Source organism: Mirounga angustirostris, unplaced genomic scaffold (genome assembly GCF_029215605.1).
Source record: "Mirounga angustirostris isolate CCGP_5_RB_7025 unplaced genomic scaffold, mMirAng1.0.hap1 SCAF_13, whole genome shotgun sequence".
In the NCBI taxonomy this organism is placed as follows: Eukaryota; Metazoa; Chordata; class Mammalia; order Carnivora; family Phocidae; genus Mirounga; species Mirounga angustirostris.
The window spans coordinates 17,535,980-17,553,777 of record NW_026991721.1 but is presented as its reverse complement, the minus strand read 5'-3'; the positions used below and the strand labels follow the sequence as shown (position 1 = coordinate 17,553,777).

Genomic DNA, 17,798 nt, shown 5'->3' with positions numbered 1-17,798 from the left:
GTGGGAGAGGGAGAAGCAGGCTTCCTGCAGAGCAGGGAGTCCGATGCGGGGCTTGATCCCAGGACCCCAGAGATCATGACCTCAGCCGAAGGCAGATGCCTAATGACTGAGCCACCCAGGTGCCCCCTCAGTAAACTTTAGATACGGAAGGAAGAGCATAGGCTTTGTAGTCAGAGATTCTGCTACCATGTCCTTGCAGCAACACCAACTAGTTGTTAAATCTTGGGCAAGTTACTTAATCTTTCTGAGCTTCCCTTTACCTCATTAATTTAAAAACAAACAAAAAAATGCCTCAAGTGATTAGTATTTAAATGAAACATTTCTTTTAGAGCTCGGTACACAGTTGGAGCTCAGTCAGTGTTCACTTCTGCACACATAGGTGTGACTCTGCTGCTTCCAGACTTAGAGGCTGCTTGGGAGCCAAAGTGCTCACAAGTACGTACACACAGTATCTGCTCAATAAACACCTAGGGAACCCTGACATTTGCACAAGAGTTGTTACAGGAAAGATTATCTGTTTGCTCTTCTGGATTATCTTCTTGAAATCCCCAGTTTTCTCTTGCTATACTGACCCAGCTAAAACACCATTGGTGCAAATGAAAATTGATGATCTGTTTTTTTTTTTTCTCAGAAGTGAATTTCCTTACCTACATCAGTCTGAGTGATTTCATTTAAGCCTTTTGTGCTATGTGATTACTGGCTTTAAATATTATGCCATTGTTGATGCATGAAATCTTAAGGAAGTCTATAGCTTTATACTGTGACTTCAAAACCAGATCGCTGCCTTTTAAAGAAAATACTAGAGCTCAAGACAGAATTGCCGAAGGCCCTATGGTGGTGGAGTCTTTGTGTGAAACCAAATTTGTCTAATTCCACAGTATATTCTTTTTATTTTATGAGATGGATGTATTTCTCTGTGGTATCATTCTCAGAGGTAGAAGGTGCCCTTCTTGTCTTCAGAAACCACATTCTATTGGTACTAATCTTGTAAGAGTTTCTGGAGATGTTTTGAGTCAAATTTTGAAGGAAGGACTTTTTTTTTTTGCTGGTCATCTCTTCGAATGTGTGATCTTTACCTCTGTTTGCTGTCAGTCTGCTTTGTTTTGAATGTAGAACTCACCTTTCATTTCATTCTTCCTAAAACTCTTCTTAACACAAACCTCTCTTCCAAGATTATTAATGCTGTTTCTTACCCAATACAGTCACTTTTCTTTTGCTCATCTTCTGATGTTCCACTCCCTCTCAGGAGCGTCCTTAACAAGGCATTGTGTGGCTTCGGCTTCTGCTCCGGGCACAGGGAGCTCAGTCTCCCTTGGTAGCCCATTCCACTTTCTGACCGTTCAAAAGTCTTTCCTAATATTGAGCTAAAATGTGACTTCTCATCTCCGGTCCTGCCCTCTGAAACTAACAAAGTCAGTCTTGTCTCTCATTAAAATCACATTTGAAGATGACTCTTTTCCTACCTACCCTACCCCCCTATGTTTTTGCTTCCTTCAGCTTCCTTATTTCCTTGAACAACTCCAGTTAGGGCTCTTAGTACCTTCACCAATCTCGAAGTAATCTTTCTAGAATTAAAAAAAAAAAAAATCTTTCCAGGCGCCTGGGTGGCTCAGTCGGTTAAGCGTCTGACTCTTGATTTCTGCTCAGGTCGTGATCTCAGGGCCCCAATCTCAGCGTCGTGAAATTGAGCCCCATGTCGGGCTCCCCAGTCAGCATGGAGTCTGCTTGGAACTCTCTCCCTCTCCCTCTGCCCCTCACCGCACACTTGCACTCTCTCTGTCAAAAAATGAAATAAAGAAAATGTTTTAAAAAAGAAGAAAAAATCTTTCTAGTAAATATTTTTCAAGCCTGATTTTTTTCGTGTGTACTGTGTCAGCTACTGTTCCTTCCATGGGGTCACTTTGGTATCTTCAGTCCTTCATTTAATATGATTTTGGGCACGTTCACCAAGTCATGTTTCTATCAATGTGCTCTGCTTTGAAAATCTCTTAAACTGCGGTGCCAGACTTACCGATGAATCTCTAGATGTGTCTGGAACATTACAAGATTATGTTGGACTTCTTTTTCTTCTTCTTCCTCCTCCCCTTCTTCTTCTTCTACTTTTTTTTTTTTTCTTTTTGAGGACAACATATACCTCTCTCCGTCTCTCAACACTTCTCCTAGTCCCTGTGATTCTTGACAGATTATCTGACATGGCTCAAACTCAACTAAGCTTTCCTAGTATCCTGAGATAGTATTCATCCAAGTGAAAAAACCCGAACTCATCTAAGCCTCACTGTGGGTGCTCACAGTCTCCTTACTTCATAATATTTATTCTCCTTTTTCCAGTGTGAAAATGGTACATGTTAAAGAAGATAAAATAATAGAGATATGGGATCTCAGTTTCTCTGTTTTTAGTTTATATTATACCATTGGTCCCACAAGCAGCAATCCTAATATTTTACTTTTTCTTCTTGCTTCAAGTATAATCTAAAACCTTCTGTGATCCTGCTATAGTCCAGACCTCTTTCCAAACCTGAATTCTGTATTTCCAGAATTAGACAGTGTCTGGAGATATGTCCCTCTGTCCATTCTAACCTGGACTATTACAAGCCCTCAGCACATTTTTGGACACAGACAACAAATGCTTAAATGAATTAATAAGTGTCTGAAATCCCAACATGATAAGTCCTTTTGCCCTCTCCTAATTCCATAGTCTTTGTAGATAACACTGTTTTCATTTTCACAGATTCTAAAACTCCATATCGTAAAAAGGTCCCTGTTTCACATTAGGCTTCGAAATCTTGAAATTATCTTTGAACTTACCCTATTCTTTGTCATTGTATCCATTTAACCACCAAGTTCTATTTTTCTCCACTGAAATTTCTTCATGTACCTTTTTCTCCCCCCTTTTCAAAATTCCCCTTTTATAGTCCTCTCCCTAAGCCAGCTTCTCTTTAAACAACTTTATATAGAGATTGTTGAAATACCTTTCTAACTGGTCTCTGTCCTCTGTCTTCCTTCTCCACCCCCGAGTATGCCAGCTGATTTACCACTCTGGCCTTTATATGCCACATTATGGCTCTCGTCTTGTTATTCTTCTGCTTAGCAAACAGGAGGCTCCCTTGAACATGAATCTTCCTCCCAACTTTCCCAGACATCCTCAATGTCACCCACCTTCCCTAAGTATCTTGTTTGCTGATACCATCTATATACATTCTTTGTCCTAGTTCGTGGGAAATTAGTAGTGCCTTCACGTATTGCCTTCCTTATGCCTGCATCAGTGTGTGTACATATGGGTTTGAGTATTTACGATCAAGCTCCTCCCTCTCGGGAGTGCCCTCCCTGGCCCTCTGCCTGCCTGTCTAAATCCTGCCTCAGTAGTCTGCCTTCCTCTAGGAAGCATGTTGTGACCACACTCAATTATGCTTTTCCTCTAGAAAAAAAGTATTTAAATGTAATTGTTCTCTGATTGTTTAATGTATACAGTTTTGTGTCTCCAACTTGATTATACAGTTGATCCTTGAACAATACAGGTTTGAACTGCACACATCCACTTATATGCAGATTTTTTTTTTATAAATACCATATAGTACTTTATCTTCTCTTATTATGTTCTTAGGAACATTTTTTAGCTTGCTTTATTATAAAAATATAGTATACAATACCTATAGCATATAAAATATGTGTTAATCGACTGTTTATATTATCGGTAAGGCTTCTGGTCAACAGTGGGCTATTAGTAGCTAAGTTTTTGGAGAAACAAAAGCTATACGTGGATTTTTAACTGTGTGGGGGTCAGCACCCCTAACCCCCATGTTGTTGAACTGTATTTAATTCCTCAGAGTCAGATTCTTTTTGTTCCCACCTATATGGCTCAGAGCATGGAGATAGGCACATAGTAGGTCCTAAATAAATAAAGATTGGCTTATTGTTTCTAACTCATAGCTCATTTATGATCTCCCCATTCCTTACCTATGTAGTGTTGTTCTTTAGGAATTGCTACTACTGCAACCCCTACAGCCTTTGAAGGGACTAGTGGCTGCCGGCAGCAAAAGCCTGCAGCAAGTTCCACAGTCTGTCTTGATTGGAATACCAGTTTCCATCAATGAAAGGCCCTTTCTCTAAGAACTTTTCAGTAATGATATATATACATTACTGTATGGTCTGGGCGTAGGGGAGCATTACCCTTTGGAACTGGCTTGCAGAATTCTTTGCAACTGAACAACTTTATTTAGAATGATTTCTAAATAGTAGTAGTTACTGAATGGAAATAAGACTTCCAAACACAGCATCCATATGCAGCTCTAACTATACACTGGGGAATTAGTTACCTGCAGTCTACCTTTGGCCAAAAGCCACTTTTCTTTAAGCCCATACTCTTGGCTGCAGCCAAATCTATCAAAAACCCTTTCCTGTCTCAAGACTAGGTGCAGGGAAGCCCATGGTGGCCATAGGAGAAGGAAGGAGAGGAGGCTAAAATAACATGAGGAATACTTAGAACTCTGTTGCTACAAGTCAGACGGCAGGCAGTTGTTCTAATTAAGTTGCTTTTTGGGGTCCCCATAGCAACCCTGTCCAGGTGTTTTCCTGAGTTAGCTACTGAGAAATTTGTAAATCATATAGTATGCCAGACACTATGTTAAAGACATGATGCCTGCCTTTAACACATGACAAGGTAAACCTTAGAGTTTATAAAGTCTTGAATCGTCAGCAGGACGAGGCAAAGGTAGGAGCAGCAGATCCTCAAGAACCTCACAAACCAAATTATTCCCGAGTTCCATTAACTCATTCTACAACCATGCCTCTGAAGTGTCAGGTACAATGTTGGACATTCAGGATATAGTAGTAGTAAGATAGAAACTGAAAATTAGAACTCTTTGTCAACCCTACATTTATACTATTTGCCACATAATTTGGGCAATAACCAACCATTTTTATCCGAATATCCTAAAGAAAATGCCTTTGCAAACCCGTTTTACCTTATGCTTGTCTCAGAACTTCATTAATAATAATGATAATGATAATAATCAAGAAAAACCAGCCGATTCATTCAAAAAACCTAAAAGAAACCTACTTGAAAGGACAACGGTACATTTCAAAGTCACTTGTTAACAAATGGAGGAGCCTTCTAGCTTTTTCAAGAAGGAATAGCAGATTTCTAATGGTACTCCCAGCCTGACAACAGACCTTCCCACTTTCTGGAATAGAAAGTGGGATGGAAGATAGAGATGCCACCAGAGCCAAGAGTGACACTCTATGAGTAGGGCTCAAAGCTTTATGTTGCTTTAAGCCTTGATGGTCAGCCATCTTTCTCACCCCACGCCTCCTCAGACTAATACTCTGCTTTTCTAAAGTGGGTTACTCACTATGGTTATAGGTCTGGTCAATACGGAAATGAGATTCCTGACCTTGGCCTTAGTAATACCATGTTCTAAATCACTGAACGAGCCAGAATTACCAACTGAAGGTTATTGGGATAGCTTAACCAGGATAATGTAGACTGGCATTTTCTGAGCAATCAACCCCGAGCTCTCAGGTTGTCCAGTGGATGCATATTACAAAAGCAGGTATTCTATTTTATTTGTTTTTGTACCCTACTTCCAGAAAAGATTGCAGATGACTTACATGGAACACACAATATAAGATTCAGCCATTAATTCAAAATAGCAAAAGTTTAAGTAATAAAGTTGTTTTTTTTTTTAAGAAAGGAAAGCATTCTATTAAGAAACTCAGAAATTTTTGCCCTAAATGTTCTAGTTATCTAGGCATAGAGGGGAACCTGTAGGAATGTGTAACCTTTAATGTATAACAATGGAAACACTGACTTCTCAGGAGAAAGAATTTTTCTAGGCCATTGCACTGGGAAGCATCCATGGAAGTCTTTACATAAGAAACTTGAGCAACATAACAAATAATGTCTTGATAACCATTTTAGGAAAACATTACACTGCTCCATCACTATTTCTTATACTACCCATTAGTGAAAATAGGAGCCTGAATGTAGAATTAGGATAACTTCCCATTAAACAAATCATCGTTCAGGTAAAACAGACTGTATGGCCTGGACATGCAGCTATGATATGTCATATGCTATTTGAAGAAAGCTTCAAGAATCCCACATATTCAATAAATAACATCATAATAAATTTCATCTTTGCCATTTGTGTCTTATATCTAAAGCAAGTGGGCCTTTTTTTTTTTTTTCCCAAAAAAAGTACATTTATAAAATAGCCATCCCCCTGCTCACTAGTGATATACTCAGTGCCGGCTTGCCACCTCGCTGCTACTGTTGTCCTCATCCAAGCTTTTGACAAAGCTACACAGCAAAGAGAATGTTTTGTTGTGCATTTTGAGGATGATGAGTGGCATTTTTATGGGTGGGCTATCAAATCTCCTCTAAGCAGAGCCAAAGCTGCTCAAACAGCAAGGTTGGAGTCTCAAGTACTGGAGTGAGTACTACGTAATTTTTAGGATATGTGCTGCTGAAGCGAGCACAGTACTACGTAATTTTTAATGACATGTGGGCACTCTAATTTCAGGTACAGTGGTTGAGGAGAGCAATGGTTCTGATGAGATGGAGAATTCAGATGAAACAAAAATGTCTGAAGAGATACTGGCTTTGGTGGACGAATTTCAACAGGCATGGCCCCTGGAAGGCTTTGGGGGAGCCCTGGAGATGAAAGGGCGGCGTCTGGACTTGCAGGGGATACGAGTGCTGAAGAAGGGTCCCCAGGACGGAGTGGCCAGAAGCTCTTGCTACGGAGACTGCAGAAGTGAAGATGATGAAGCCACAGAATGGGTGAGAGTTTGCCAAGTCAGTTCATACCAAACTGTAGCCCAGGTCTTGGTGGGGGTGCAAAGTGTGATGTTTCTCTTGGGGGTGTGGCACCACTTTACTCCGCCCTCCGGTCAGTCTTCATGTGGGCCTTGTTCTGCAGGAAGCATTTCCCTTTACTTCTGTCTGTATTGCTACCTCTTCCAGGAGGCAGGAGAAGCAGAAGACTGTTGAGCTGCATTCCAAGCCTGCATGCCTGCAGCTGCCCAGTTCAGACATCTTCATTTTCATTTTCCTGTATACACCCTTCAAGGCTAGGTTATTTTGTTTATTTCACTAAACATTTTTCGCTGAGATCTGTAAAAATTAAATGGAAGGAGAGAATCAGCTCTAAGCTCTAGCACAGGACTGGTTACTCTTTTTTCTTTTAAGAAGGAGAGTGCAAGAGGGGGGTGGGGTGGGGAGGGACAGAGGGAGAGAGAGAATCTTAAGCAGGTTCCTCACTCAGTGTGAAGCCTGATACAGAGCTTGATCTCATAACCCTGAGATCCTGTCGGAAGCTTAACCAGTTCAGCCACCCAGGCGCCCCGAGGACGGGTTACTCTTAAAGCCACCAATATCCATAGCCTTTACAGATTTGATAATTGGTTTAATATGTCCCCAACATGTCTCCATTTTCCAGATCACATTCCAGGTCAAACGTGTCAAGAAACCCAAAGGAGATCATAAGAAAACTCCTGGGAAAAAGGTAGAACAGAATCAAGCAGAAAATGTACAGCGTTACCAAGCGAACCTGGAGATCACTGGCCCAAAGGTGGCATCTCCTGGGCCACAAGGTAAATTTGAATATTTAATATGCCAGTTTCTTTTTTCAGATTTCACAGTCTTATTTCTCACTAAGGATATGTTTGTGACTTGAAGGAGATCAGATGAGAAGGTAATGGGACTAAGTGAACGAGGAAACAGTCATTGGTATAAAAAGTTTGTTGTGACATTACTTGACTTTTTTACCATTGCCTGTCAGGCTTATATTCTTTTTTTTAATAAGGACAGCTGCTTTTATTTTATTTATTTATTTTTTAGGATTTTATTTATTTATTTTTTCCCAAAAAAAGACCCTTCTTCAGCACTAGTATCCCCTGCAAGTCCAGAGAGAGACTTGACTTGGCAAACTCACCCATTCTGTGGCTTCATCATCTTCACTTCTGCAGTCTCCGTAGCAAGAGCTTCTGGCCACTCCATCCTAGGGACCCTTCTTCAGCACTCGTATCCCCTGCAAGTCCAGAGAGAGACATAGCGAGAGAGGGAACACAAGCAGGGGGAGCAGCAGAGGGAGAAGCAGGCTTCCTGCTGAGCAGGGAGCCCGATGCAGGGCTCAATCCCAGGATCCTGGGATCATGACCTGAGCTGAAGGCAGACACTTAATGACTGAGCCACCCAGGCGCCCCTGGGCTTATATTCCTATCATCTTGAGCTTAAATATCCTATTGGTTCTTGATAGTCTAGTTTAATATGATTATATCTATCTTATTGGGTGGTTGTGAGGACTATAGGAGTTATACATGTAAAATGCTTTAAATGAACTAGCCACATAGGACTCAATAAATATTAACATTTAATATTTTATGTGTCAGAGATCTCTTTAAGTATTGGATAAATGCTTTAGAACGACTCCCAGGAAAAAGGCATATACATCAGAATATGTCATGTACTTTTAGGGTTCATAGTTGTCCTGGAGTGCATCTTGGGACTCCAGGTTCAGGGCCCAGTTGACTTTTTTTTCTAGCAATGAAGTAGTGGTGATCAAATTTCTTTTTAAAAAATCTTCTTTTTTAAAGGATATTTTCACTATCTTAGACTTCAAAAATTCAAGGTAAATTCATGAAAACATGTCTTGTTTAATTTGTTGTACTTACCAAAGCTGAAAGCAGGGTGCACATAATAAAATATAAAAAATGGGGTCAGTTTGGTTAAATCCCGGAGTGAAGTGTTACTTGTGAAAAATACAAAGGGCACCAAAAAGGACATTTTGTCATGACCGGATTTGACAGCATGCAGTAGCTTTACTGTTTAAGGGTGACATCGTGTGTTAACAGGTTCCAGAAAGAAAGCAACACTTCCTCTGCTAGGTCTGTCTTCTGTAGTAAGGAAAAGGGTATTCAAAATGTAAAATATCATTATGGAAATGAAAATTTCATTAAATAGTAAATGTAATAAAATCATAGAAGTAGAAAATTTAGATGAATATTTATATACTTTCTAGGTGGAAAAGGACTTTCTAAGGCAGAGAGAAAAAGAAAAACTCTGGCACCAGAAAACACCATAAAATAGAAAGGCAAAGGATTGAAACGAAGTATTTTTGAAGAATATTTATATTTCTACAGACTATGTGATAAGCACAGATTATCAGTATCTTTTAAAGAACACCTACAGGGACACCTGGGTGGCTTAGTCAGTTGAGTGCCTGACTTCGGCTCAGGTCATGATCTCAGGGTCCTGGAATCAAGCCCCACCTTGGGCTTCCCGATCGGCAGGGAGTCTGCTTCTCCCTCTCCCTCTGCCCCTCCCCTCCCACTAGCACGCTCTTTTTCTCTCTCTCTCGACTAAATAAAATCTTTAAAAAAAAAATAAGAACACCTACAAATCAGTATGAAAAATACAGCATTTCAGTAGGATATGTGCAAGTACAGAGACCGTTCGTCAAATACACACGTACAATTGGCCACTGAACATGTGACAAAATGTTCAGCCTCCCTAGCAATCAAAGATAGGCAAACACAGACAGCAACATGCCATTTTTGCTTCTCAAACTGTCTTTAAATGTGCAATACACAGAGTTAATGAGATGAGTTTTGGGATCATCTGACCATATATAGCAGAAAATTTAAAAATATACCAACAATTTTACTTCCAATAATTTACCCTAGGTAAATCATCTTATAGGTGCCAAAGACAGAAGTGCAAAGATTGATCATGGGGTCGCTTATCATAATAAAAAATTTTAAACCGCCTAAATGTTGGTAATTGCCTAAATAAATTACATAATGTCCATGCTATGTACTGTACTGCCAAGACGCTTATAATTTAGTGAGTGAACAAAAGCAGTTTATAAAATAGCAGGTAGAATACTTCAGTTTTTGTAAAATAGTAAATATACTGTATTATGATTACACTTGTTCACATTTCCGTATCTCTACAATTGAGATACATCTTACACATGATGATATTTTACACAATAATTGGCAGTATTTTTCTTTCTTACACCATATAAAATAATGTACACGTTACAGCTTATGACTGCTTAGATTTGATGAAAGAAGCTAAAATAAACAAGTACATAGAAACAAGTATAGAAGAGAATATACCGAAATGTAAGTGGTCATCTCTAGGCGCTGATAGGGATATGTGTGATTTTTTATTTTCTTCTATATGCTTTTCCATTTTCTAAATAATTTATAATAAGTCTATATTACTTTTACAAACAAAAAACTAAAAATTTCTTGTAAAAGTGAAATTTAAAGCTTGGTATGGTTTGAGATTCTAGAAAAGCACTTAAGTGGTTTTAAGTGGATTCAAGTGGGTGGGCCCACAGAGGGCACTGAATGTACTTGTAGATGACATCAGGGAACTACTTACTGTCACTATATGAAAAATTCTAAGGCTTGGAAGAAATGACAGGTGGCCAGAGAGGTTCAGTATCCTGGTTTTCAAATAAATCTGGATTCTCTTCGCTACCAAGAGATAAGCTTCATGATAAATCCTGACAAAGTTCTAAAGCAAATTATAAAACAGATAGATTGTAAGCCAATGGGGAAGAGTGGAGATCAATAAGGACCACTGTAGATTTACTAAGAATTAGTAAAACTAATAATGCATAACTAATTTCATTTCCTTTTTTGGTGAGGGCTACCAGACTGGAAGACCAGAGAAGTGCCATAAACACAATGTAACTAGATTTCAGCAAAGCATTTAACAGAATCTCTTAGGATATTTCTGTGTGAACAAGATGGGGAGATGTGGGCTCAGAGGCTCCCCATGGCCTACAGCATGAAGTCCAAACTTCCTCGTGTGGTGTACAAGCACCCAGCCTGTCTCTAGCCTTCATGCTGTTATTTTTCTGAACCAGCCGTGCTTTTATTTTACCCCTTGCCTTTGCACATGCTGTTCCCTCTGCTTGGAATGCCCCCCTGCCACCTCAGCAGAGCTAAAAGATCACTCATCCTTAAACTTCAGACTCTACGTGCCTTCCCTTCCTTAGTACCTTCAGGCAGAATTGGTTGCTCTCACCTCCATGCAGTTGTCCTATACTTTCACTCTGGCACTCATCCTGTTGTATCCTAGGATTTATGATTACCTTCCTCACTAGACTGTGAACTCAAGGGCAGACCCCTTCTGTATTATTCCCCTCTGTATCCCTAGTGTCTCAACACAGTTCCCAGGCCCTTATGATAGATGCTCAATAAATGTTCAAGTGAATTTCTTTAAACATAATAGAAAAATAAGCTTTATTGTTAAACTTACGATTTAATTCTTTCAGTTATTCATTTAAACAGGGTTTATTTGGGGTGCCTGGGTGGCTCAGTCGTTAAGTGTCTACCTTCGGCTTAGGTCATGATCCCAGGATCCTGGGATCGAGCCCCGCATCGGGCTCCCTGCTCGGCGGGGAGCCTGCTTCTCCCTCTCCCACTCCCCCTACTTGTGTTTCCTCTCTCGCTGTGTCTCTCTCTGTCAAATAAATAAATAAAACCTTAAAAAGTAAAATAATAAAATAAAAAATAGGCAGGGTTTATTTGAAACTCTTCCAAACTGTTCTTTTCTATTTTATTTAAATCTAAAGCCCTGCTTATACTTCAGTTTTCAGTTATTGGTAAATTCCTACATTATAAAAAAGTCACACAGAACAAAAGTTCTCCTTCCTGCCCACTCATTCTATTCTAAGTCCTCCAGAAGACCCCTTCCCAGACAAGATTTAGTTCTGTTTTTTTCTTGGGGGCTCAATCTAAGTGAAGGGCCTACACACAAAAGGTAGTACTGTGAAGTGTGTCCATTAACAGAGCGCTAAAAGCCCAATATAGCTTTAAATAGCATGGTGATTAGAAGCATACTTGTTAGACTCAGATCTGGATCTGGATCCTGGCTCTGCCATATACTAGCCAGGTGACCTTGGGCAAGTCACTTGATCTCTCTGAGAAGAGAGATTTTTTTCCATCTGAGAAATGAGTCTGTGGATGTAAAGCACTTAGCACAGGACCTGAACACACAGTAAGTGCTCTGGACATAAATGATAACCTTTCGTTATCACCATTATTCCCCATCTGCTGCTTTTCTCTACAACAGTGGTTCTCTACCAGAAGTGATTTTGTCTTCCCAGGGCACACTCTGGTTATCACATCTGGGGGAGGGTGCTACTGGTTCTATGGTAGAAGCCAGGAATGTTGCTAAACATCCTCCAATGCACAGGACAGCCCCCACGACAAAGCATGTTCCAGCCCACGACATCAGTACTGCCAGGATGAGAAACCTTGCTTTAGCCATAAATGCTTTTCCTAAGTTGGAGTTATCTTTATAAAATCAAAATGGAGAGGGGTAAAAATGAAATTTGGTAAGATGTTAACATTGAAGAATATCTTAGCTCTTATCTTATGTTGATCAGTCTTAAATCCAATGGACTCATTTATTTTTACTTCATCATCTGTCTTTGAGTCTAAGACTTTACTCAGATAATCTTACTGCCTTTGCTGTGAATGACAAGAATTTAATTCTCTAGATGATAAAAATCCTAAAGACTAGAAGAATGACTGGAACCTCCAAACACACCAGCCTGGGTGAAGTAATCACCAGCACCTAGGACACTGTGGGTTCTCTTCCTTTGCAGTTATGTCCATTGATGACATACTTTCCTTCTAGGAAAAAAGCGTGACTACCAGAGTCTGGGATGGCCCAGCCCAGACGAGTGCCTCAAACTCCGCTGGGTAGAGCTGACTGCCATCGTGAGTACCTGGCTTGCAGTTTCTTCAAAAAACATTGAGTGAGTATCTTAAACCTCTCCCTCCTTCATGGCCTTTGTGTTCCAGCGAACCCGTTGGGCCTCCGCTGACTTCAGGGATGCCCTTCTTTGTCAGCAGCTATTAGAAGACTCGGCCTTTTTAGGCTTGGTGGTTCCGAGGATGACCATTGCTGACCACAGGCCACAGGTGGGCACAGCCCATTGTACTGAAACAGCGAATGTGCCTTGCCTTCTTAGTGCCTTCTCCCGCACTCTGTAAGCTCTCCTGAAGTGTGTGACTTACTTAGAGTGGAAGACTGGATCCCTCTTTATAGAAACACCTGTGGTTTATCACTAACATTGTGTACTTAAAAAGCGAGCCAGAGCATATCCATGTTTACAAACACCCACCAAGACACCAGCTGAGCAAGGCTGCCCCTCTGATAACTTTTTCCTCCCTGAAAGCTCATTCTCTTTTGCTGGCTCCTTTCTACCCTTTAAGTGTTGGAGTTCCCCAAGATTTACCTCTCAGCCTTCTTTTCTTAGAATCCCTCTTAGTCAGACTGATGTACTCCCAGAACGTCTGTCACCACCAATATATTGACAGCTCTCAAATTCGAATCTCCAAGTCAGATTTTTCTTCAAATTCCTCAACCCATCTGTCCGGTTACCTACCTGGCCTCCCTGCCTCAATACCTGTGAGACACCTCAAGCTCAGGAAAACCAAACTCATAATTTTCTTGTCCACTCTCCTTCCAAAAAATCATTGTTCTGTGTGGTTTTTGTTTCTTTTTTATTTAAAAAAAATTTTTTTTTAAGATTTTATTTATTCATTCAAGACACAGAGATAATGAGAGAAAGAGCACGAGCAGGGGGAGAGGCAGAGGGAGAATCAGGCTCCCCGCTGAGCCAGGAGCTGGATGTGGGGCTCGATCCCAGGACCCTGGGATCATGACCTGAGCCGAAGGCAGATGCTTAATGACTGAGCCACCCAGGCGCCCCTGTTTCTTATTCTTAGTAGATAGCTCTAGCAGGGCTTCGGCCAGAAACCTGGGAGTCGTCCTTAGTGATCCCTTTCCCTTAGATACTCAGATCTGGTCTGTTACCCATTCTTACCCCATCCACCCTCTGAGTATTTTTCAAAGCCATCAGCTCTTCTCCGTCTCCATTGCTGCCCCCTTAAACCAGATCCCCATCATCTCCATTTCCATTCACTCAGTAGCCTCCTAGCTGGGCCGCATGCTTTATTCACTCTTGACTCTATTCTGCCCCTTCTCCCTACAGTACTCAGACTCCTTCCTCAAATACAAGTCAAATAATTCTTAAAATGCTCTAATAACTTCTTATTGCTCTTTACCGTGGTCCACAAAGCCCTTCGTGATCTGCTGCTACGTGTCTTTCCATCCTCACCACCCTCCCTCCTGTCGGGCCCTTCACACCGGTGTCCCTTTGCGTGCGGTGATGTTCTCACCACCTTTTTCCCACCTGGTTTGTTTACACTCATCCTTCTGGTCTTGACTTAAATCTTACTTCTCAGGGAACCCTTCACTAACACCCCCTTCCTCATATATACCCCCCCATAGTGTACTGACATTGTACCTTGTTCTCCTCTTTTATAACATCTGTAATAACTTAGTCACTCACAAGACCACAAGCACCATAACAGCAGGGATTGGGTATGTCTTGTTAGTTATTATAGCTCTGGTGTGTGACATGTAGTAGGCTCTGAATAAATAATGAATGGATGTTTGCTTAATATATATGAGCGCTTTAAATAGTTAGAAATAAAATTTGACCATGCCAGTTTGCCATGTCAGCATATATGGTAGTGTATAACATTTAGCCTGCATATAGCAGGAAAATGACCACTTTGGGACTACAAAAGGGAGTTAACATCTTATGCATAGATATATTGACCAGCTACATCTGTTTAAAATGTACTGTCTAAACTTGAGGTCACTTTTTCTGTGGGGTGGGCTTCTGTGCATAAAGGGAAAGTAAAAGATAGGAACCACTTGTGGGTATTTATCACTGAAAAAGAAATTTTTCCCTGAAAAAAGAAATCCTAGAATAAAACCTGCCAGGTTCAAAACTTCCCCCGTGAGAAAAAGTGGCCAATGGCAGTGACCAGACCAGACACCATGGTGCATAGAAAGGAGGCAGCTTGAGTGGACCAGGAAATCACTGCGTTCAGGACTCAGATTCCTGCTCCTTTGACCTGGGGTATGATCTCTGCTCACACATTCAACAGTTATTGCCAGGCACTGGATCCTTGCACCTGTAAAATGAGAGATCAGACTAGATCACTTCTGAGGTCTCTTCAGTCTGTGAGTCTGTGGTTCCAGACAGTCCTAGTAACATAGTGAAGTTACGATCAGCTGATTATTCATACTCTTGCTCCCTACCCACTCAGGTTTTCCATGGCTAATGTGGCAATCTCCATTTTTCAGCATCACAGAACACATCGACTTTGCCACTCCAATACAGCAGCCAGCGATGGAGCCTCTTTGCAATGGCAATCTCCCCACGAGCATGCACACCCTGGACCACTTGCACGGGGTCTCCAACCGGGCCAGCCTTCACTACACGGGTGAGAGTCAGTTAACAGAGGTGAGTGCTCAGCTTTATTCAGCCTGTCTATAGTTAGCGCCACAGTGATGATGCAGCTCATAGCAGAAAGCCCAGTGGCCAGGCCATGTTTTTTTGTCTTTTTTCAGCTGGCTGTCATCTTGGTGACTTTAGGCCAGGCCTAATTTCTTTCAGGCCCTGGGATTGAGTTTATGCCCTCTTTTAATGGCCAGGAAAGTTTAATTCTGATTCACTCCTCAAGGTGGGTAGCATTCTGCTTGCCATTAGACAGAGGCTCTTGTAAGAATTACTTAGGGCAGCTTGTTCTCCTGTTGGCATTCTTAAGAAGGCAAGGAAGGTGAGCAGACTTGGCATATACCTAGCAAACAGCATGCTAAGAAGAACAATTGGAGAAACATACCACAAATGTCCAAGAATAGAGGGTTTGTTAAATAAATGTTGTATAGATATAAGATAGTATACAATGGAGCGCTCAAGAAAAATGTAGTAGAAATACATTTATTGGCATGAAGAAATCTTCATATTATGTGAAAATATAGGTGACAACAAGAAAAATGTAGAAATACATTTATTGGCATGAAGAAATCTTCATATTATGTGAAAATATAGGTGACAACAAGAAAAATGTAGTAGAAATACATTTATTGGCATGAAGAAATCTTCATATTATGTGAAAATATAGGTGACAATATGCAGTGTGATCCCATATTCTGTGAGAGAAGTAATATGTGTGTATACATATTATTTCAGAAAAATACCTGAGAGATCAGTATAAAGATATTAGCAGTGGTTGCATCTAGGTGACAAGATTATAGATAGTTTTAACTTTATTTACTCTGTTTTCTAATGTTGCTGTGATGAATGTGTTTTACATGTCTGTAGTTTTTGTTAAGTGGAAGGGGACGGAAGGGACACTCTAAAGGCTTCCACACATCTTGACCAGCAGGACCACAGCACGTACCCACAGCAGCCATTGCTTTTGGGCTCTAGTGTCCAACTCAGCGTCAGCAGCGTCACCTAGATCCTGCTCCTTTCATTGCTCTCACCTGCCATCTTTCCCTGCACCAGGTACTGCAGAATCTTGGCAAAGACCAATATCCACAGCAGTCACTCGAACAAATTGGCACGCGAATTGCCAAAGTTTTGGAAAAGGTAAGTCACCCTGTAGGAAAGCTGGAAACTATCATTCGTCCACCTTCTAACTTTCCCGGGTGATTTGCCACGAAGTGGCTCTAACCTCTTCCATGAGTTACGCAGCACTTAGTAGCTAAAGGGAGGACATGAAATAACCCATCACTAAAAGTTTCCATCACTTTTCCATTGCTTTTTCCATCACTCAGTTAGTAGTACTCTTTGTGGCGGCCTTGCTTACCTCCCGTGGTGAAACCTACCTCATCAGTTTTGTCCTCTTTACTCCAGCGTGGGTACATGGAGATGGGGGTCCTGGCAACCATGGAATCACAGTATATGACATAAGTCAGGTGTCCTTCTGGTGGAGAAGAGTAGTTGGCATTTCAGATTGTGGATGGGAAACACAACTTTAAATATCTTCTTCTCTTGAAATGATGAAAGAAAATATCTGCAAAACTGCATTTTCATAGAGCCTAGAGGACATAGAACAGAGTTTCTAAGACTGTTCATCTGTTTCTGTGTGATATTTATGTAAAGAGGGGGTTTTGTAAAACTAAAATTAATTACTTTATGGTTGGGTATCTTTCCACTTTATTAGCATGTAATGTTAAAGCGGTACTATAACCTAGTGATTGAGAGAATCACCTTGGCTTCCGGCACGACACGACAGTATGGCAGGAATAGGGAAGTCATGGCAGTTTTAAAGAGAGGAAACGGGAAGGACGTAGCAGTCACTCTTCCCTGTCGATTCTGGACCCTGTCTGGCCATATGTCACCAGTTCCCATGATGACTTGCATTACAAGGAATATTCCTTGATTATGGCCCATTTTGGTTTCCTGGGCTTGGTTCCCTAATCTGCTTCTCCGCTCCTGACCCTTCTCTCTGAGTAGTCTTTCCTTTTCTGTAAGAAAGGCCTGGGTTGGCAGTTGAAGAACTCACTCATCTTGCTTCCCACCTCTCTGTCCCTTATAGTCCACGCTGGCACAACCCCTTTAAAAGACTTTGTAGACCTTCAAATTATAAGTCACTCCAGACAGAACCCACACCCCAAATCTCTTCAAGAAGGCCCCTGTCTACCTTGGAATGTGAGTCCAGGGTGTAAATGCCCTTAAGATTTTTAGACGCTTTTTGTCTGAGAGAGCCTTATGAGGCTTACATCTACCTTCTGAGGTGGGAGTAACAAAGGGTCCTACTGCCATGCTTCCGATTTGAGCTTGACCCTGAGGCCATAGTTTTACTGGTAACATTCTGGATTTTTTTTTTTTTTTTTTACTTTAAAACCTCATGCTGATTGGAGAAGCTGTTAGTTGAAAAACTTTCATTTTCTAACCTGG

The 17,798-nt window shown here is 41.0% G+C and overlaps 1 protein-coding gene across 3 annotated transcripts in view; it reads left to right on the top strand.

The window, feature by feature from the left end:
* Positions 1-17,798, top strand: part of TTC17 (tetratricopeptide repeat domain 17) — a 116,697-nt gene that overhangs the window by 76,634 nt on the left and 22,265 nt on the right. For all 3 annotated transcript variants that reach the window (XM_045893876.3, XM_045893875.3, XM_054511978.2), the window contains 5 exons: positions 6,522-6,781; positions 7,440-7,593; positions 12,665-12,785; positions 15,194-15,353; positions 16,401-16,484. In XM_045893876.3, coding sequence (XP_045749832.1) covers positions 6,522-6,781; positions 7,440-7,593; positions 12,665-12,785; positions 15,194-15,353; positions 16,401-16,484 — 779 coding nt within the window. The remainder of the gene's footprint in view (positions 1-6,521; positions 6,782-7,439; positions 7,594-12,664; positions 12,786-15,193; positions 15,354-16,400; positions 16,485-17,798) is intronic.